The 21,691-nt window shown below is 50.1% G+C and overlaps 1 protein-coding gene across 4 annotated transcripts in view; it reads left to right on the forward strand.

Annotated features, from left to right (window-relative positions):
• EXTL3 (exostosin like glycosyltransferase 3) overlaps window positions 1-9,624 on the forward strand; it is a 229,728-nt gene extending 220,104 nt beyond the window's left edge. For all 4 annotated transcript variants that reach the window (XM_048845823.2, XM_048845821.2, XM_048845822.2 and 1 more), the window contains one exon: window positions 3,722-9,624. In XM_048845823.2, the coding sequence (XP_048701780.1) occupies window positions 3,722-3,931 (210 nt within the window). In that variant the 3' untranslated portion in view covers window positions 3,932-9,624. The remainder of the gene's footprint in view (window positions 1-3,721) is intronic.
• The last annotated feature ends 12,067 nt before the right edge of the window (window positions 9,625-21,691 follow it).

The raw sequence follows: 21,691 nt of genomic DNA on the forward strand, positions 1-21,691 counted from the left end.
GAGATTTCCGAGTAAGGATACTATCTGTGTATCTTAAATGCTTATAGAGCCGAACTGCCAAAAAGACAGACTTTTCAGTGGTACATTGCGGGCTCTCCTGGTGGCAGGAATGGCTCAGAAATGTCAGCCTCTGATAGTGTGAGTAGGATGGATTCCCCAGGAAAAGGACTGGAGAAATGAACTGAAATAATCAAATAAATAAAACTTCTGTGAGCTCAGTCTGTGCCTTCTATCTAGGAAGTGTTCTCCTGGCTCTCATCGGTGTAATGGCGGAGTGCTTCCCTGGTTAATCAAATTGCTCAAGCAAGATCGCTGGGGCATGTGTGTTTGGGGGGAGGCCAAATCTAATGAAATTGTAGCTCCAATTTTAAGGGAGCCAGGTAAACCGTGCCATACAGATGAGCCGGCATGGCTGGTAGGGAGCAGGGTCTGTGTGTGCTTGTGCTGAATTTTCTAGCGTCACAGATCAGAAGTAGTGATTCAGTGTATCGGTGGGGTTAGTGCCTTTCACCTCCGGAGACCTAGACATGCATGCAGCAGGAAGAGTCAGTGTGATGTTGTAGTACCTACTTGAAGCTCTCCCATCAGAGGCTGTGATACTGTCTCAGCTCACAGGCTAAGCAAGTTAGGATCTGGTCAGTACCTGGATGGGAGACCTAAAAGGAAAGCCCAGCTGCTGAAGGAAGTGGTGGTGTTCAGTCTGTGTACTGAATGCATGGCTTTCCTGAGGCTTATGCTGCTGGAGGGATGGCCTTTAGTGAGGCGACAAGCCCAGGTCCTGATCACAGTGCTCAGCTAAAAGGTCTTGTTTGGGGCCATTAGAGAACCTGTTTTTCACATGAGTAGGGTTGCCATAAACTCCTCCCTTGTGTTTTCAGTTGGCAGCTGTATTCCTCTTCACTTCCTCTACTAGCCTTTCTGTGGTTGCAGCCTGCTGGGAAGCTGCTGTTGCACATCAGTGATTGCTGGATGCGTTGCTCTCTAGGGAGCTTCGGAGCAGGCTGTCAGATGATGCTGTTTGTTCCTCTGAATATAGAAGTAGGGATATATTACCAACCACCTGACCAGGATGGTGATAGTGACTGAAATGCTCAGGGAGATTAGAGCGGTTATTCAAATAAAAAACTCAACAATAATGGGGGATTTCAACTATCCCCATATTGACTTGGTACATGTCACCTCAGCACAGAATGCAGAGATAAAGTTTCTTGACAGTTTAAATGACTGCTTCTTGGAGCAGCTAGTCCTGGAATCCACAAAAGGAGAGGCAATTCTTGATTGAGTCCTAAGTGGAACACAGGATCTAGTCCAAGAGGTAAATATAGCTGGACTACTTGATACTAGTGACCATAATATAATTAAATTTAACATCCCTATGGTGGGGAAAACACTACAGCAGTCCAACACTGTAGCATTTAATTTTAGAAAGGGGGAACTACACAAAAATGAGGAGGTTAGTTAAACAGAAATTAAAAGGTACAGTGCCAAAAGTGAAATCCCTGCAAGCTGCATGGAAACTTTTTAAAGACACCATAACAGAGGCTCAATTTAAATGTATACCCCAAATTAAAAAACATAGTAAGAGAACCAAAAAAGTGCCACTGTGGCTAAACAACAAAGTAAAAGAAGCACTGAGAAGCAAAAAGGCATCCTTTAAAAAGTGAAAGTTAAATCCTAGTGAGGAAAATAGAAAGGAGCATAAACTCTGGCAAGTAAAGTGTAAAAATATAATTCGGAAGGCCAAAAAAGAATTTGAAGAACAGCTAGTCAAAGACTCAAAAAGTAAAAGCAAAAAAAATTTTAAGTACATCAGAAGCAGGAAGCCTGCTAAACAACCAGTGGGGCCACGAGATGATCGAGATGCTCAAGGAGCACTCAAGGATGATAAGGCCATTGTGGAGAAACTAAATGAATTCTTTGCATCGGTCTTGATGGCTGAGGATATGGGGAGATGCCCAAATCTGAGCCATTCTTTTTAGGTAACAAATCTGAGGAACTGTCCCAGATTGAGGTGTCATTAGAGGACGTTTTGGAACAAATTGATAAATTAAACAGTAATAAATCACCAGGACCAGATGGTATTTACCCCAGAGTTCTGAAGGAACTCAAATGTGAAATTGCAAATGTGAAACTACTAACTGGTATGTAACCTATCATTTAAATCCGCTTCTGTACCAAATGACTGGAGGATAGCTAACATGACACCAATTTTTAAAAAGGGCTCCAGAGGTGATGCCAGAAATTACAGGCCAGTAAACCTGACTTCAGTATTGGGTAAACTGGTTGAAACTATAGTAAAGAACAAAATTGTCAGACACATAGATGAACATAATTTGTTGGGGAATAGTCAACATGGTTTTTGTAAAGGGAAATCATGCCTCACCAATCTACTAGAATTCTTGGAGGGGGTCCACAAGCATGTGGACAAGGGGGATCCAGTGAATATAGTGTATTTAGATTTTCAGAAAGCCTTTGACAAGGTCCCTCACCAAAGGCTTTTAAGCAAAGTAAGCTCTCATGGGATAAGAGGGAAGGTCCTCTCATGGATTGGTAACTGGTTAAAAGATAGGAAACAAAGGGTAGGAATAAGTGGTCAGTTTTCAGAATGGGGAGAGGTAAATAGTGGTGTCCCCCAGGGGTCTGTACTGGGACCAGTCCTATTCAACATGTTCATAAATGATCTGGGAAAAGGGGTAAACAGTGAGGTGGCAAAATTTGCAGATGATACAAAATTACTCAAGATAGTTAAGTCCCAAGCAGACTGCAAAGAGCTACAAAGGGATCTCACAAAACTGGGTGAGTGGGCAACAAAATGGCAGATGAAATTCAATGTTGATAAATGCAAAGTAATGCACATTGGAAAACATAATCCCAACTATACATATAAAATGATGGGGTCTAAATTAGCTGTTATCAGTCAAGAAAGACCTTGGAATCATTGTGGATAGCTCTCTGAAACATCCACTCAGTGTGCCACAACAGTCAAAAAAGTGAAGAGAATGTTGGGAATCATTAAGAAAGGGCTAGATAGTAAGACAGAAACTGTCATATTGCCTCTGTATAAATCCATGGTACACCCCCATCTTGAATACTGCGTGCAGATGTGATTGCTCCATCTCAAAAAAGATATATTGGAATTGGAAAAGGTTCAAAAAAGGGCAACAAAAATGATTAGGGGTATGGAACAGCTTCAATATGAAGAGAGATTAATAAGACTGGAACTTTTCAGGTTGGAAAAGAGATGACTAAGGGGGGATTCGATAGAGGTCTATAAAATCATGACTAGTGTGGAGAAAGTAAATCAGGAAGTGTTATTTACTCCTTCTCATAACACCAGAACTAGGGGCCACAAGAATTAATAGGCAGCAGGGTTAAAACAAACAAAACGCAGTATTTCTTCATACAGCACACAGTCAACCCATGGAACTCTTTGCCAGAGGATGTTGTGAAGGCTAAGACTATAAGAGGGTTCAAAAAAGAACTAGATAAGTTCATGTAGGGTCCATCAGTGGCTATTAACCAGGATGGGCAGGGATGGTGTCCCTAGCCTCTGTTTGCCAGAAGCTGGGAGTGGGTGACAGGGGATGGATCACTTGAGGATTCCCTGTTCTGTTCATTCCTTCTGGGGCACGTGGCATTGGCCACTGTCGGAAGACAGGACACGGGGCTAGATGGACCTTTGGTGTGACCCAGCATGGCCGCTCTTCTGTTCTGTTCCCAGGTGACCTCGCGCTGGACCTTCCGCTGCCCTGGCTGCCCTCAGGCCCTTTCGCACGACGACTCGCACTTCCACGAGCGGCACAAGTGCATCAACTTCTTCGTCAAGGTGTACGGGCACATGCCTCTCCTGTACACCCAGTTCCGCGTGGACTCCGTCCTCTTCAAGACCCGCCTGCCTCACGACAAGACTAAATGCTTCAAATTCATTTAGGACGGGATCGTGGGGGGCCCCTTCGGCACTCTGGGCACGGGCGAGAGGCGGAGGGGTGGCAATCTGCGCCGGGTTCTGAGTGAGGAACGCCCCCAGTACGGGCTGCGACGGAAAGCCAAAGGGGAAATCACGGATTCTAATCAATACTTTCTGCCCGCCCGCCCCAGGGTAACTGCGCCGCGTTAAATGGAACCGGCCCATCTGACCTGCGTGAAGACACTGGCTAGGATCGTACGCCGAGGAACTGGAGACTTTGGTTCGTAGCTCAGCTAGTCCATTAGCCAGGGGCGACCGGTTTCTACATGCTTGTTATTTAAAATGAAAGTGTTTTAGATTTGCCGAGTGAGGCTTTTTTTTTTTTTTTTTAAAGCCGGCCTGTCTATCCTGCGGGGGCGGGGCGATTCCCAGCCCCCAAGCAGCTCTTGCGTCTGTCAATTGTCCTCTGTGCTAACTCGTTTCGGGGCAGGGGTACAGTCACTCTCTTGCTTCCCCTCCCTGTTTCGATCGGCCCAAGTTATAACGAGCCGGTGCAAGCAGCGGGCCGTGCTCCTCAGGTGCGATGCCTCTGGTTTATCTTCCTCTCTGGCTACTGAGGCCTTTCCGGCGTCACATCGATGAACTCACCTCCCCTGTCAGACCCCCGCCACCCTCCCCACCCACCGCCTTCACCTCACAGCCCAGAGAGGGAAGGGCAGAGAGGGGGGGTTCCAGAGGTTCCCTCCCCAACTGACTTTCCCGGCTCCTAGCACCAGATTTACGAGGCAGCCTTGTCCACCTGTCCTTCAGCTGCCACACTCTGTTCAGGGATTCGGTTACCGCTGCACACACCCAACCTGCACTTGGAGTTCCAGCCCAGTTCCTCTCCGCCCTGATCTCACTCATTTCCCTTCCTGCTCCTCACTGCACGAACACTATTAACCTTCAGCCACTCTGACAGCCTTGGCTCCTGTTTGGGGATCTTAAACCTTGCTTCTGTGGTAACAGACGTCTGCAGTAACCAGGGTGAGTGTGATCTGGGGCGATCCTGAGGCCCTGTGGTTTTCCGAAGCCTGCTTAGTTGTAAAGGGAGCTTGGTTTAAATTGTCTCTATTTTGGCCTTTCAGCAAGGGCATCAGGAACGCTCCCCATCCTCTAGGGGCTTCATTTGCTGGAGCTGGAGATCTGTGCCAAGAACGGCACAAGATTCACTCCAAAGGCTCCAGGGCGTCATCGTTAACGGAGTAAAAAAGGCAGGTGCTGCTTATTCAAAACCCTAGGGGGACGGTCACACGCACAAGCCTGGTGGGAGCAGCTTCTTCCCCAGGGTGGCAGAGGGAGCTGGCCATTACTTTGCTAATAGGTGCATGGGGAGGCAGGCGTGTTATATGGTTCATCTACACTGGAATAAAAGATCTGCAGCATGGCCATGGTTGGCCCAGGGCACCTGACTGGGGCTTCCAGGCCTCAGGCGGCAGGGCTAAACATTGCTGGGTAGATGTTTGGGCTCAGGCGGGAGTCCAGGTTCCGGGATCCTTCCCTCTCGTGGGGTCCCAGAACTTGGTTTCCAGCCCAAGCCCAAACATCTACACAGCAATTTTAGCGCCCCGCAGCTGGAGCCAGCTGGCCCAGTCTGGCTGTTGGTGTTTAATTGCTGTGTAGATGCACTCAGAGAAGCTGGTTTCGGTGAGAGGGCGCCGGTGGTGGTGGTGAGCAGGGCTTCCCACTGCCCTGCCCCTCAGAACTGGGGGCTCAGATTCAGTAGGACTTACTCTGCTTCTCCTTCTGGGATTGTGTCAAATGCTGCTCTGGTCTTCATGGGGCAGCGGGGAGAGAATACATCCCCCCTCTGAGCGTTACACAGCTTTAAACTGCCAGGAGGACCTAAGTGAAGTACCAGCGGGACTGGCTGCTTTACAAAGCCACACCTGCCATGGTATACTCACTTGCCTACACCCCCCAGGGCAGTCAGATAAGACAGCCATGGGCTTCAGTGTTCCTGCCTTAAAATCTCCCCTCCTACACGTGCACACACCCCCCGCCACAGCAGGACACACACACAAACACACTGCTGCAGGACGGCTCTTCCTCCTTTGGCGGTGATCGCACTGGAGTTTAAAACAAACTCCTCCTCCTGCAGAATTTGGGAGGGTCTCTTGAACCTCACTGTTTTCTCCACTCTGAGCCTGCTCATCTTCCTCTGAAGCAAACTGCCCTGGATCTGTCCGTGGTGCTCTGTGACCCTCCCTGGCATCTGCACCCTTCTTGCTGCTGCGGTTTCTTTTTTTTGTTCCCTTGCCCTCGGCAGCGCACTCATTCATTTCCCATAATGCAAGAAAGGACCCCACAGTTCTTCTTTTCAGAACGACCGTGCCACTTCAATTGTTCTACTTGATTTTTAACGGCAGCCTGCAGAGGGTAAAGTAGCCGCGTCCCAGGAGCGCTCTCTGTATGTATTAATTGTCCCCCGTTGCCATCTAAAATCATCCTTAATATTATCCCGTCATCTCCCTGACCCTGATTCTTGCCAGTGCTGGATCCAGATCTAAAGTGCCACCCCAACTACCAGAGTTTCTCAGCCATGTGGAGCGAAACAAAGGGGTTTCGTGTTCCACTGCTGTGTTTCTACAGGTCCTTTGGACAGGCCTGAAAGCAGCCAGCACCAGCCATGCCAAGACCACCTTCCTCTTCCTTTCTGGGTACATTCCTTCTGACCGCTGGTACTGGGAAACACCCCTGCACATCCTGCTGCTCTTCAGAGGAGTTGTGCCTGCAGAACTGTGTGTGAGAGTGATGCCACTGACCATCAGCAAAACAGTGTCACTGCTCTCCACAAATCCACCCAACAGAGACCAAGATACCTTCCTCTTACCGTTAGTAACCAGAGCGGGTTGGTTATTATGGTAGTTGCAAAGCTTTCAGAGGGAAATGTGACTGGGTCCCTTTAACAATAGGGTGCCTTTTTCCAAACTTTCCTGGGGAGGGTTGGTTGTCGTGGGGCGGGGCAGGGGAAGGAACTGCCCGCTTCTTATTTGCCCCCTGGTCAGTTTGTTGTTCCTGTTGTGATCTGCGATGTTACAGAATGGGAGCCTGTCGGAGCAAGGATCGATGAGCCAGCTTCTGCAAGATTACAAGCAATGCCCATTTTTATGGAGCAATCTGCCACATACCCCTCTCTTCCCCGTCTCGGTCTAGCTATCGGTGCATTTGGCATATAATCAGTAAGGTAACTGACCTGGTACTTGAACTGTTATTTTGATTGTCTTTAAAGCTGAGCACTATAGCCACATATCTCATTTTCAGTAGCTTACATCAAGTCTCCAGTACGGTTAGTTGAGAGGTACATGATCAGCTGCACATGGCTGTATTTTAGCTGATTGTCCATGTGAACCCCGCAGAAGATCTGAGCCCCATGGTGGAAACTCCCCCGCTACCTCTCCACTGTGCGGGTAACTGCTACCCATCATGGCATGCTGCTAAGGGCAATGCTCCTGTTTCCAGGAGAGCAGAGGACATGTCACTTTGTATCTTTCCATGTTTTCCAGCACTGTGGAGTGTAATGAAACAAGATCAATTTTTTTTTTTAATTTGTTTTTAGCCACAAAAATATCAGGCTATCGAAACAAACCTTTTGAAGGGTAACAGTCCTTAAAAATGCAACCAGTGACCATTGATAGACAGTGAAGGAGCCTGTGACATCATCTTTCTGCTCCCTCATGGTGCAAAAGTAGCACAAGACTGTTAGCAAATGTACCGGACTCCTCATTGGCAGGAATGATCCTGAATACCCATCCCTACAGACAAGTCTTAAGCTCACCGAAAAGAATCGCAAACCTTTCTGCTGTTGTCTTCATTAATTCTCCTCTCGTGAGGTTGGACCTAAAGAAGATGCTTTTGACAGCAGCATAGGTATTTGTGTGGGATGTAGATCCTCTTCCATCCCACAAAGATGTAGCTCACTCCCTCAGCTCTCTCCCTTACACGACCCCGCAGGAAACAAGCAAGAATTTAAAATGGAGATGAATGCAGACTGTGGATTGCACTTTATAACAAAAATTGTAAAATGTGTATATATATATAAAAAAAACTTGTGATCAAATTATTTTCAAAATCTTCGGGGCGATTTTATTATTCCAATGATTTTATTATTTTCCAGGCTGAAATATACCAAGCTCGAAGAAGTGTGTAATAATCAAAGATGGGTGTGGTGTTGATCTATTTGCATTGCTGGTGGGTTTTTTTAAATGTTATTACTACTTTGCTGGTATTATCAGACCCACCAGCCACGAGGCACAGCTGCCGTTCGACACGCTGAGCCAGCGACCTAACAGATTGTCATGACAAGCAGCTGTGCTGCTCTGGCAAGCTGAAGCCTCAGAACAGGAATTCTGGCAGCTCAAAATCTAAAACTCTGTGTGTTGGTTTGCTACTGGATGTTTATTTACATCCATTTATTTTATTATTTTTTAAAGCCAGTCAAATGTATAAATTAAAGGTTGAAAACCAAACTGTTCTGGGCCTTCCCCGCCCCCGTCCCATTCCCCCGTCCTTCATCGGTGTTGCAAATGCTCTTTCCCTTCCAAAGGGAGGAGATCGCTCGTATCTCCTTGCAAGGCTGTTGCAGTTGGGCTCCCAGCTGTGTTTTTTGGTCTGGTTTATTGTGGTCCTACATGCCAGGTGTGAAAGGAACAGACTACAGGCTGCGGTGGCTGTATCTCCTTCCGGAGGTAATGGACCAGTTTCGTCCCTCTGTAACTCTAAGGGTGACATGGGTCCCACTTGTCCACCTTGCGACTCTGTCCATTGCCGATTGTAAATCAGGTCGTTCGCCTTACTGCAAGACAGCCTTGCAGCTTGGTTTCAGCAACTATCGCAACAGACTCACCCCCATTATGCAGGCTAGGAACGGTTGTAAACTTCTCCCTAATGCCAGCCATTGGTGCTGGTCAGTGCCATACTGGTTGGTGGTGCCTTTTCACCTGCAGAGCAGCATACGGTGAAAAAAGCAGCCGTTTGGCTTTTGGAGGCTGAACAGTATGATGCCTGCTGGCCAGGCAGTGCAAGGCCGGTAACACCAGGGTGAGTGTCACTCTGCCAGCTTACTGCAACCTGTATTTCAACAGCTGCTATCAGGACGGGTGAGGGAGTCAGAATTAGCCAATCAGCTGCCTCGTTATATTTCAGGCAAAGCAAATTTCTCACCAAGCATCGTTAGGGGTTGGGGCACAAGCAGTCCAAAGCCAGCACGTCTCCAGCGTCTACTGGCACGATGACTCCCCGTCGCTCTAATCCACCATCCACCACTTCTCCCCTCTTTGGGCCATAAGCAATGCAGTCCCTTTCTCTCTGCTCCTTAACATGGGAGTGGGCATTTGGGCCAGAGGGTTCCCTGGTAATGAAGCAAGGTCTTTCTCGTGTCACGTGTGTGGCTGTACATGTCCACTGTAAATAGCATCTTCTACTTCAGTGGAATCCAACTGACTGTATATTGTTACTGTATCATCTTTTGGGTTAACTCCCATTGTCCTCACAGTGGATCCCAAACTCTCCCCCAGCCCCGTGTTTGTGTTAACTGCTCTGTGAGCATCAGGTTTTAAATGGTTGTAAAATATTTAAAAAAAAAAAAAAAAAAGGAAGAAAAAGCCCCTCTGACACGAGCACAATATTCGTATGTTGGATTTTGTAAAAGGATCAAATAAACAGAGCGTTTAACTTGAGTGTATTTGTGCGTCTTGCTCACTGATTGGGAAGGACCAGTGGGCAGAAGAACAGACATTAAGGGAGCTGCAGGTAAGGGGGAGACCAGAATGGTTCACTTCTACGCACTATGGGCAACATCTGCCCCAAACCGACCGATCCAGGCACCTATTACAGGTCTTGGGAGGGTCAGCCTTGCAAGAGAGAGCACCCAGTGGCTGTCGCACCAGCACTCAGGCTTACTTGACCTGTGCTCCCAGAGACATGCATGGAGTGGGAAGGCCAGTGTGCCGACCATTAGAAAGCCAAACCAGGTGAGCGCAATTATCTCTGGTCCTTGTAGCACAGACATCATTCTGTGTTCAGGGCTTTTGCAAGGTAGGAACTCACAGCACAGGCTGTCCTGCTGAGGCCCCAGTCTGCCCCCCTTACCGCTGAGCAGGAGGGTTGGAGCCAGACAGCAAAGGGAGGTGCTTCGAATCCTGCTGTTGCTTGTAGACGTTTTCTGCTGTACCCTCTCCTGTCACCATTCAGCATTTGTGCTGTCAGCTCCAAGCCAGGAGAGGTGATGGGAGGGAGCAGGTGTGGGGTGGAGGGAAAGCAGCAGCTGGCTCAGAAAGGGAGCAACCCCCCCCCCCCCACACACACACACACACACCTGCACACCCTCACATTCAGAATATTGTACCATTGTCTGGTGTCTCTGCCTTGCTGGGTTTCCCATTGGAGGAGCTGAGGGCAGAGAAGGTGCTCATTGGCTGGCAGTCCCATTGGCTGGGAGTTAAAGCCTCTGGCTAAAAGCTGGGAGCTAGATTTGGCTGGGCTGGGCCCATGACAATTGCCCCAGCTGTACAGTCCTAGGCCAGCCCTAAGGGGAACATGGTATATATGGCTGGGTCAGTATCCTAACTCCTAGGTGTTTATCTAGCTCTCCAGTCTGCTGGGTAACCATGGACCAATTACGTCAACTCCCCGTGCCTCGGTTTCCCTATTTGTAAAATGAGGCTTATGATGTTGACCTCCTTGGTAAAGCCCTTTGACACCTGCTGCTGGAAAGTGCTAGAGAGAAGCTCGGTGTATTTATTTGTTTATTGTTAGTGGGACGTTTGCCCCGTGGTAGCTTGGCCGATAGTCACAGCCAGGTGGGAGTTTTACCATCTCCTGAGATCAGGGGAGTTTGGATCACGGGCGTCTTCGTGTCTGCGTCCCTTGCCCCGGCCCTCAGCATTCCAGCTGTAACCACCAAGGAATGTAAATGCCGGGGGGCTGCAGCCGGCTCCTGCCTGTGTGCCCCGGGGAGCTGGTGTGATGGCCAGACAGCCTCCAATGCAGCATGCTTTGCCGAGTTGATGGAGGGGATAGGGAGGTAGGATCGTGGCTTTCTCTAGAGTTTGATTGCCCTATGGGGATCTCCTTGGGCAGGGGAGAGGGGTGAAGAATGCCAGGATCAGCAGAGGTGAGGCTTCGGGTGCAGAATTGGGGGAAGGGGGGACAGTTGATGTGGGGATTAGGAGAACTGGATTGATGTGGTTGGGAGCAGACAGTTGCTGGGAAGGGGGATGGGCAGATGTGGGAGCCATGATAGACCTCCCCCCCGACACACACACACACACAGTGTCTCATGCCACTTCAAGCACTGGTAACACCCCCCTGCCCTAACTTCTGCCCCTGCATGTGCTGGCCTCAACTCCACAAACATTCTGCCCATCCCCCTCCAATAATTCTGCCCCCCCCCCCCAGTTCTCCCACCCACCCACTCCCCAAGCCTCCCCGGCAGCTCCTGTGGTCCTTCCCAGGTACATGCACAGATCTGGGGGGCAGCTGCAGCAGCAGCCCCTGCTCAGGCCTCCCCATACCTGGGGGGGGGGCGCTCCACCGGCTCATCATCCCTCCGCCTTCCCAGGCGTGGCAGGGGCAGGGCGTGGACCTGCCCCGAGTGGCTGTGTTCTTTCTGCCCCTGCCAAGGCTGTGGGCAGGTTCCCCTCTCTGCCCAGCCCCTGGTTTACCAGAGGGATCCGTGGAGTGGGAGCATTGATGACACAGCAGCAGCTGTTCTAAACCACCATTTTGCTGTGCCCGGGGGGAGCGGGGTGCGGGGGGAGCAGTGCTGTGCCCTCCTGGCCCCTTCCGCCCCCAGATCGCAGTGTGCTTTGCAAGCCAGGCTTAGGCGCAATCATCCTCGTGTTACAGGTGGGGAGGCTAAGGCACAGAGAGACCAAGAGAGACCTGGCCGAGGTCACCCAGGAAGCCAGTGCTGGAGCTGGGGAGAGAATACAGGCCTTCTGGTTCCCTATCGCCCGCTGTAACTACTGACCGAGCGTGAGCTATTGGTTAAGCGTGCAGCCGTCTGAACGCGAATGGAAAGCTAGGCAGCTTTCCGGCGCTTGCTGCAAGGCCAGGGGTAATCTATAAAGCCGGGCTGTGTTCCTGGAGCGCGTGTGCTGTGCCGCTGGACCCGTGGCTCAGAGGCGGCAGCTGCTGCGGGGAGAACTGTAGTGAGCGCACTTCCTGCCCAACTGTTCCTCATCCCCACTCTCTCCACCCCATTTCTCACCCCAGGCTATAGAACGGAGGGCGAGCCACCCAGCCGCTGCTGCTGCTACGGGCAGGAGAGGCCTGGAGCCCTGAAGGCCGGTTTCCCAATCTTTCCATTCGTAGCGAAGCCCATTCCTACACGCCTGTTCCTAGCCTGGGCACGCTGGCTTGTTCGCTGACTGGAGGGGTGCGGGGATGAGTCATAGCACAAGTCTCACCACCCACGGTATCTGGGAGGCCAGCAGGTGGGTCTTGATGGCTCAGAAGGTAGGTAAGGGGCTGTAAAGCCTTTTGTGTCTGAATCACCGGTTGAAATTGAGCCAGCAGTGACTGAAAACGACTTCCTGGGGGCTCTGCAGTGACGGGTGTGATGTGAATCATAGTGGCAGGTGCCCTGATTGCAAAAGACTCCACTACAATTAGCTGCTTTTGGTGTAGGCCTCTGCCAAAAGACCAACTGACAGGGCTGTGAAGAGGGAATCTACCCTGGTTCCTCTGTGGCCAAGGTTGAAGCAACGTCCACGATTTGGACTCAAGGAAGGTTGTCCTGCTGCTGTGCCTGTGCGAAAAAGGGAGAAATAAAGGATTTTGTCTCTCTGCAACGAAACCAGCATGGTTCTCTGTTGCTAACCCAGCTTTTTCAGTGGAGGTAGAAGAGGGATGTTTGCAGTTCAGGACCAATAACCTTGCCAAACTCAGGAGATTAGCCAAGACTGAAGTACTTTTGGGTGGGTGAAGGGAAAGGCTTGTGTCACTCTGCATGACAGCTGCCCGCCAGTTGGGGTGTACTGGGCCAGGACTCAGGCACAGCTCGGGAACAAGGTTACGCTCCCTTCTGAATGTTTTTCCATCCACCCAGACCAGCCATTGCACTGTCAGGCTAGAATCGCTTGGAAGAAAACGACACCAAGAAAAAGTCAAGAGGCCAAGAGATCAGAGGCTGGGCATGTCTCCTTTGTAATAGGCAGCAACCACAGTAGCTGTGCTCTCTGCAGGCTGGAGTACTTAGACATTCACAAGCACAGTACATGGAAAAATAGCGGCCCACACCATGCTCCCCTGCCCTGGCTGATGCTGGGACAATGACGGTGGCTAATGTGTCTGTGTCTAAAGCATGGCACCTGCCAACTTGGTCTGCTCAGTGTGGCAATCTGGTCTCCTTCAGCACAGGCTCTGAGCACGTTTGTAGGAAGGGAAATGCTAATTTACAATGTTGTTTCTTGCAGTCCATAGGGTGGGCGACTCTCACGCCTTCTCCCACCCGGCGTCCCAAGTAGCTCTCCTGAAAGGTGGTGATACAGCGGGCCCGGCTCCACAGAACTCGGAAAGTGAAGCATGGGCGCTGATTCATTAGGGCTCAGGGAGCCTGAGGGCTGGTCGAGAGGAGCTGAATAAGTGTCTGGGTTACCCAAGACAACAAGGGTAATGCCACATGTTGGGTGATGGGTGTGCAAGCTGAGGGTTGGAGCTGGGCCAGCAGGGCTGGGAATAGGAGCTGAAGCACATGGGGCCTGATCCCACCCCCCTGAAGTCTAGGGGAGTTTTGCAATTGATTTGACTGGGCTGCGTGATCAGGCTCATTGACTTCACTGGGAGCTTTCGGCCCCTTGGAATCCAGCCTTCACACCAATGCCCCATCTCCCATTCCCCTGCACATGCTCAGTGGGGCTTGGGAACGCCAAATCCTGGTGGGGCTGCCCAGCGTGGGGCTGAGTGCCGGCTTTGAGACAGCGGCCGAAGCTAAAGGAACAGCCCTGGTACCTGTGGACTGTTCCTTTCAACAGACCAAGGAAGCAATGGCCATAGTGGAGAGAGTGGTGGGGAGCACGCGGGTGCTGCCATCCCAGCTGCGGCAGGCCACCTCTTTGAAACGTTATTTTAAAAGCCGTGATTAAATACAGGAGACAAGGGGAGAAATCTGCTTGGTAGCCCCAAGGGCCTGACCTGGCTCGATGCTGCGCACCCTTCGCCCCCGCTGACACTAATGGAAAGGGAGGGGGCCGCACACCTTGCAGGACTGGGCCCTGGGATGGGGTCTGTGAAAGGGTGAACTGGAGCTAGTGAGCTCAGTTAAAGCCCCTGGTTGCACCTGGAGGGTGGCTCGGGCCTAGGGGAAGACAAAGCCCAGCTGGGTGGTGAGTACAAAGGGAGGAAGCAAAGAGGAGGAGGAGGAGGAGGCTGCAGGCTTTGGTGACAGGTCTGTAAAGATGGTTTTTGCGGGGAGGGGAGTGAAGCCCTGCACAGGGGTGCATGGGGCAGAGTCCCTGATACTTGGGAGTCCAGGGGTGAAGCCCTCCAGGTAGGAGAGAAATACCTGCTGTGGCTCCACCATACCTGGGGGCAGCTAGGCGGGTAGCTCAGGCCCCTTCTGAGTGCTCCCCTGCCTCAGACATTGGTGCTGCTGGGCTGGCTTTGCGGAATACGCGTGTGGCCTGGGGCCCGCAGAACGCAGCCCCCGTGGCTGCCGGGAGACAGCGGAAGGACTCTGCAGTCCCTCTCTGAGTGGGCGTGAAGACTGCTGCCCCTGGGGCTTACAGCCCATCTGGACAGGCCTGAAGGAAGGCCAAGGTAGGAAGAAGCCCAGAGCAGTGGTGAGGAGTCTGAGGGAGTAGACCTTAGCTGCTTGCCATAAGGTCACTGGACTGGATCCCAGAGGAGAGAGAGTGCCTCGGTTCCCCTGCCGACCAGTGGGGAAGTTGGGGAGGAAATACCCTGACCCCCGGGGGAGAAAGACTGGTGAGTTTGGAGCCAGGCCTGCAGGGAGAAAGCCCTGAGAGGCATCACTCAGCACAAGAGCAGGAGGACAGCCCTGCAGAGCCCAGCCCCCTCTCAGCCACGGGGAGGTGGTAAGTCAATGCTTATATAGCCCCCACAGTGCCAATTCTGCGACTTGGGGATTGCTTCTATTGAAATCGATGGCAAAGCACCCGTTGACTTCAGTGGGAGCAGGATCGAGGCCTGGGTGGCTGTGACATACCCAAGGTACAACCTAGACTGTGTCAGCCCAGCCCTCTCACCTGGTTTGCCCTTAGCACTGCTTTGCTGCAGTAGCCTCCAGCACGTAAATCGTTCCCAGCTATGTCTGTCTGTGAGCTGCAGCCGGCCTGCTTCACATCGGCTCTCACTAGTCTGAATTGCACTGCCAGGTGACCAGCACACTCTGTCCTAGATTTTCCCCCAGAGCTGTATGCGCTGTACGGCCCAGCCCTCTCCTAGACAATACAAATGTGTATAGATCAGTTCTTTCATCAATGGAAATAATATGCACAGAACTTGTTACCCCAAAGGGAGTTTCCCCAGACGCACTGGATTAGATAAAACAATAACACAAGTTTGTTAACTAGACAGAGAGAGCTTTTAAGTGAGTCCAAGTCATGAGGCATAAAAGTCAGAAATGGTTACCAGAAAAATGAAGCTAAAATGCCACTGATGCCCAACATAACCATGTTCAATTCAAAGCCAAGCTTTCTCACCGCATTGCAGCACTCTGCCTGACTGAAGTTCTTTCTGTCAGGATCCGTCCCGCAGGGCAGTCTGCTTCCTTTATCCTTCAGGTGCCATGAATGCTGTGGGCAGAGAGAAAGGGAGGGGTCTTTTGGGGTGTCTTCCCCCTCCTTTGTATAGCCCTGTCTCCCCTTTGAGAAATATTTCCAGCTGGGATTCAGCAGACAGATCTGTGGATGGGAACCCCTTCCTGTTTCTTTGCTAAGATGTAGATTTTTGGCAGGAAAGGGAGCCTGGGCAAAAGAATGACTGTTTAGCAGGTGATGGCCCATTGGCCTTGTTTACACCTGGATGAGGTGTCAGCTTGCCCTTGGTCTCAGAGGAATTGGTGTGGCCCCTCCCCAGATTTAGAGAACACGTTTTAGTGACACCAGCCAGTGGAATCTCATAACTTCCATATATTGTGATCATATGCATTTTACCAGGACAATAATGACCAGCAAATTATGAGTTTCTCACACTGCACACATTGTACAGAGAGCTTTACGATAGTGTGCAAGGGGTGAATACAGGGGTACAGATGGTTGCAGGGGGTAGGACTTATTACCTTTGTTAGCCTCCACCCTTGCTCTGAGCCAAAGTCCCCACAGAAAAGAAAAAATAGCCAAGGGCAGGGGAAGAAATCTCTCTGCAGTGCCTAGAATCATAGACTATCAGGGTTGGAAGGGACCTCAGGAGGTCATCTAGTACAACCCTCTGCTCAAAGCAGGACCGATCCCCAATTAAATCATCCCAGCCACAGCTTTGTCAAGCCTGACCTTAAAAACTTCTAGGGAAGGAGATTCCACCACCTCCCTAGGTAATGCATTCCAGTGTTTCACCACCCTCCTAGTGAAAAAGTTTTTCCTAATATACAACCTAAATCTCCCCCACTGCAACTTGAGACCATTACTCCTTGTTCTGTCATCTGCTACCACTGAGAACAGTCTAGATCCATCCTCTTTGGAACCCCCTTTCAGGTAGTTGAAAGCAGCTATCAAATCCCCCCTCATTCTTCTCTTCCGTAGACTAAACATCCCCAGTTCCCTCAGCCTCTCGTCATAAGTCACGTGTTCCAGGCCCCTAATCATTTTTGTTGCCCTCCGCTGGACGCTTTCCAATTTTTCCACATCTTTCTTGTAGTGTGGGGCCCAAAACTGGACACAGTACTCCAGATGAGACCTCACCAGTGTTGAATAGAGGGGAATGATCACGTCTCTCGATCTGCTGGCAATGCCCCTACTTATACATCCCAAAATGCCATTGGCCTTCTTGGCAACAAGGGCACACTGCTGACTCATATCCAGCTTCTCGTCCACTGTAAGCCCTAGGTCCTTTTCTGCAGAACTGCTGCCGAGCCATTCGGTCCCTAGTCTGTAGCGGTGCCTTGGGTTCTTCCGTCCTAAGTGCAGGACGCTGCACTTGTCCTTGTTGAACCTCATCAGATTTCTTTTGGCCCAATCCTCCAATTTGTCTAGGTCCCTCTGTATCCTATCCCTACCCTCCAGCGTATCTACCTCTCCTCCCATGCCTAGCACCAGGACTCCAATTCCAGATATTCAGCAAACCTTAAGAAAGCAGGCCAGTTGGGGTCTATTTCAGGAGTGTCCAGCTGGAGCCCTTGAGGCTCTAAGTTATGGCCATTGACTTGCCTTTAATAAGATCCTTGATTGTAAATTGAAAATGGGCTACCTGAGCTGTGGCTTCTAAACAGCAGTGTTGGGACAGGGGGGTAGAAGCCCTCCCTTCCCAGCTGTGGGACTACAGGGACAGCAAGGCCAGAGAGGGAGATGCCTTGATGAGCAAATGATGCTGACAGTCACCCAGCACAGCCCAGGAGAGGATGCAGGGGAGAGCAGCTGAGCTCTAGCAGCCTGATTCTCTGCTGCTCCATCGTAAATCCACTGTGGCTGGTCTGCAAGGGAGCCAGGGTACCAGCTCTGCTTGGCTGGAGCACAGCCTGGCTCAGCCACCCCGGAGCCCCCTGCGCCGGGGGCTGCAAGGAGAGAGGTGTAGGAGCCAACAGCAACTGACGTGAGACTTCTCTGTGCCGGGGGTATGGCTGGTGGGTTGTTTCCTTTCCCTTTGCACCACCCGAGCTGGAAGCAGATCCCCTCCACTCCCGAAAAGAAGTATTGATTTTGCTTTTTTTCCTTATCAACCCCCAGCCTTAATGTGTTGGCCTATAACTTCACCGTGAGGGCCCCGTTTGGCTTTGTTCATGTAATTCAGCTCCCCCTTGCTGGATTTACAAAGCTCAGAATTCAGTTGCTTGTTAGGTCAGGGTAAGAAATATCCTCTGTGGTTTTGTTTTGGTTTTCCACTTGGCCCCTTTAGCCAGCCCTTCTCTCATCTCCCCCCAAACCGTCACTTTCTCACTTTCTGTCACCGCGGAGTGCCCTAAGAACTGGCTGATCAAGTCCCCATAGATACCCGGCTTGAAGGCACCTTGTTCAATAGCAACGAAGTCTAGTTCAAATAGATCCATTTTTTGTTCTGCCTCTGGACCTACCCAGCATGCCATGGTAATTGCTGCACCCTCTGTTCAGGCACGAACGCCTCCTTGTGCTCTCCAGGGTGCAGGAGGGAAGGCAGGCAAGCCGTTGTCTAGTGCTGGAGATCAAGAACACCATCCTGGCCACTATGGATGTAGAAGCCCTCTACACCAACGTTCCACACAAAGATGGACTACAAGCCGTCAAGAACACTATCCCCGATAATGTCACGGCTAACCTGGTGGCTGAACTTTGTGACTTTGTCCTTACCCATAACTATTTCACATTTGGGGACAATGTATACCTTCAGATCAGCGGCACTGCTATGGGTACCCACATGGCCCCACAGTATGCCAACATTTTTATGGCTGATTTAGAACAACGCTTCCTCAGCTCTCGTCCCCTAAAGCCCCTACTCTACTTGCGCTATACTGATGACATCTTCATCCTCTGGACCCATGGAAAAGAAGCCCTTGAGGAATTCCACCATGATTTCAACAATTTCCATCCCACCATCAACCTCAGCCTGGACCAGTCCACACAAGAGATCCACTTCCTGGACACTACGGTGCTAATAAGCAATGGTCACATAAACACCAGAAACCTAACGACCGCTATGCCTACCTACATGCTTCTAGCTTTCATCCAGACCACACCACACGATCCATTGTCTACAGCCAAGCTCTAAACTGGGAGGAGTGGTAGATACGCTGGAGGGGAGGGATAGGATACAGAAAGACCTAGACAAATTGAAGGATTGGGCCAAAAGAAATCTGATGAGGTTCAATAAGGATAAGTGCAGGGTCCTGCACTTAGGATGGAAGAATCCAATGCACCGCTACAGACTAGGGACCGAATGGCTAGGCAGCAGTTCTGCGGAAAAGGACCTAGGGGTGACAGTGGACGAGAAGCTGGATATGAGTCAGCAGTGAGCCCTTGTTGCCAAGAAGGCCAATGGCATTTTGGGATGTATAAGTAGGGGCATAGCGAGCAGATCGAGGGATGTGATCGTTCCCCTCTATTCGACATTGGTGAGGCCTCATCTGGAGTACTGTGTCCAGTTTTGGGCCCCACACTACAAGAAGGATGTGGAAAAATTGGAGAGAGTCCAGCGAAGGGCAACAAAAATGATTAGGGGACTGGAACACATGAGTTATGAGGAGAGGCTGAGGGAGCTGGGATTGTTTAGCCTGCAGAAGAGAAGAATGAGGGGGGATTTGATAGCTGCTTTCAACTACCTGAAAGGGGGTTCCAAAGAGGATGGCTCTAGACTGTTCTCAATGGTAGCAGATGACAGAACGAGGAGTAATGGTCTCAAGTTGCAGTGGGGGAGGTTTAGATTGGATATTAGGAAAAACTTTTTCACTAAGAGGGTGGTGAAACACTGGAATGCATTACCTAGGGAGGTGGTAGAATCTCCTTCCTTAGAGGTTTTTAAGGTCAGGCTTGACAAAGCCCTGGCAGGGATGATTTAACTGGGAATTGGTCCTGCTTTGAGCAGGGGGTTGGACTAGATGACCTTCTGGGGTCCTTTCCAACCCTGATATTCTATGATTCTATGATTCTAGATACAACCGCATTTGCTCCCACCCCTCAGACAGAGACAAACACCTACAAGATCTCTATCAAGCATTCTTACAACTACAATAGCCACAGGCTGAAATGAAGAAACAGATTGACAGAGCCAGAAGAGTACCCAGAAGTCACCTACTACAGGACAGGACCAACAAAGACAATAACAGAATGCCACTAGCCATCACCTTTAGCCCCCAGCTAAAACCTCTCCAGCGCATCATCAAGGATCTACAACCTATCCTGAAGGACGACCCATCACTCTCACAGATCTTGGGAGACAGGCCAGTCCTTGCTTACAGACAGCCCCCCAACCTGAAGCAAATACGCACCAGCAACCACACACCAAGCAACAAAAACACTAACCCAGGAACCTTTCCTTGCAACAAAGCCCGTTGCCAGCTGTGTCCACATATCTATTCAGGGGACACCATCATAGGGCCTAATCACATCAGCCACACTATCAGAGGCTCATTCACCTGCGCATCTACCAATGTGATATATGCCATCATGTGCCAGCAATGCCCCTCTGCCATGTACATTGGCCAAACTGGACAGTCTCTACGTAAAAGAATAAATGGACACAAATCAGACGTCAAGAATTATAACATTCAAAAACCAGTTGGAGAACACTTCAATCTCTTTGGTCACTCGATTTCAGACCTAAAAGTGGCAATTCTTCAACAAAAAAAACTTCAGAAACAGACTCCAACGAGAGACTGCTGAATTGGAATTAATTTGCAAACTGGATACAAGTAACTTAGGCTTGAATAGAGACTGGGAGTGGATGGGTCATTACACAAAGGAAAACTATTTCCCCATGTTCCTCCCCCACCCCACCCCATGTTCCTCAGACGTTCTTGTCAACTGCTGGAAATGGCCCACTTTGATTATCACTACAAAAGGTTTTTTCTCTCCTGCTGGTAATAGCTCACCTTAAGTGATCACTCTCCTTACAGTGTGTATGGTAACACCCATTGTTTCATGTTCTCGGTGTATATAAATCTCCCCACTGAATGCATCCGATGAAGTGAGCTGTAGCTCACGAAAGCTTATGCTCAAATAAATTGGTTAGTCTCTAAGGTGCCACAAATCCTCCTTTTCTTTTTGAGAATACAGACTAACACGGCTGCTACTCTGAAATCTCGTGGTGTTTATTTTGCAAGACCAGGTTATTAACCCTGATGTCCTGGCCAGTTTCCAATTTAAATAATGGTGTATTTCCTATCTGAACTCCCTCTGTGGTTTTAATTGGGTGCAGCACTGTGGTCATTCAGATACTAATACTGTGCTTTTAAGAAAGGACTGCCTAAAGGAGCTCTCAGTCAAAGGCATAATTTCCTGTAGCCCAGAAAGGTCAGCAGAAGGTCTCTGATCACTGAGAATAGGCCACTTCCACCTTAATTGAACTGGCCTCGTTAGCACTGACCCCCCACTTGGTAAGGCAACTCCCATCTTCTCATGTGCTGTAATATATATACTGCTTACTGTATTTTTCACTCCATGTATCTGATGAAGTGGGTTTTAGCCCACGAAAGCTTACGCCCAAATAAAATTGTTAGTCTCTAAGGTGCCACAAGGACTCATTTTTGCTGATACAGACTAAAACGGCTACCACAGTGAAACTCTGAGAAATGGCATGAGCTTGACTGCTGTACGTAGTAGGCTGCAGCTTAGCTGTACAGGTGTTAGATGCTTGCCATGTTCCACCCCAGAAATGGCTAGGATTCTGTTGTGGGCAAAGTGCTGTTTGTAAAGGGGCTTTGGGGAACATGCTAAATTGGGGTAGAGCAAATGAAACACCTGCCACTGCACTGGTTAGCTGGGTGTCGCGCACCCTGCCTGCTGTTTGGAAGCTGGAAACTGTTAGAAGCCATTTCGTCTGCTGGAAAGGCTGTTGCGATCGTTTGGATTGAACTTGCTGAAGGAGGAGGAAGGGGTCACTCGTTTGGCAGATCTAATTACACTGAGCTGGTTACTGGCCTGTTGGAAATGTGCTACT

The sequence above is a fragment of the Caretta caretta genome, chromosome 3 (assembly GCF_965140235.1).
Source record: "Caretta caretta isolate rCarCar2 chromosome 3, rCarCar1.hap1, whole genome shotgun sequence".
In the NCBI taxonomy this organism is placed as follows: domain Eukaryota; kingdom Metazoa; phylum Chordata; order Testudines; family Cheloniidae; genus Caretta; species Caretta caretta.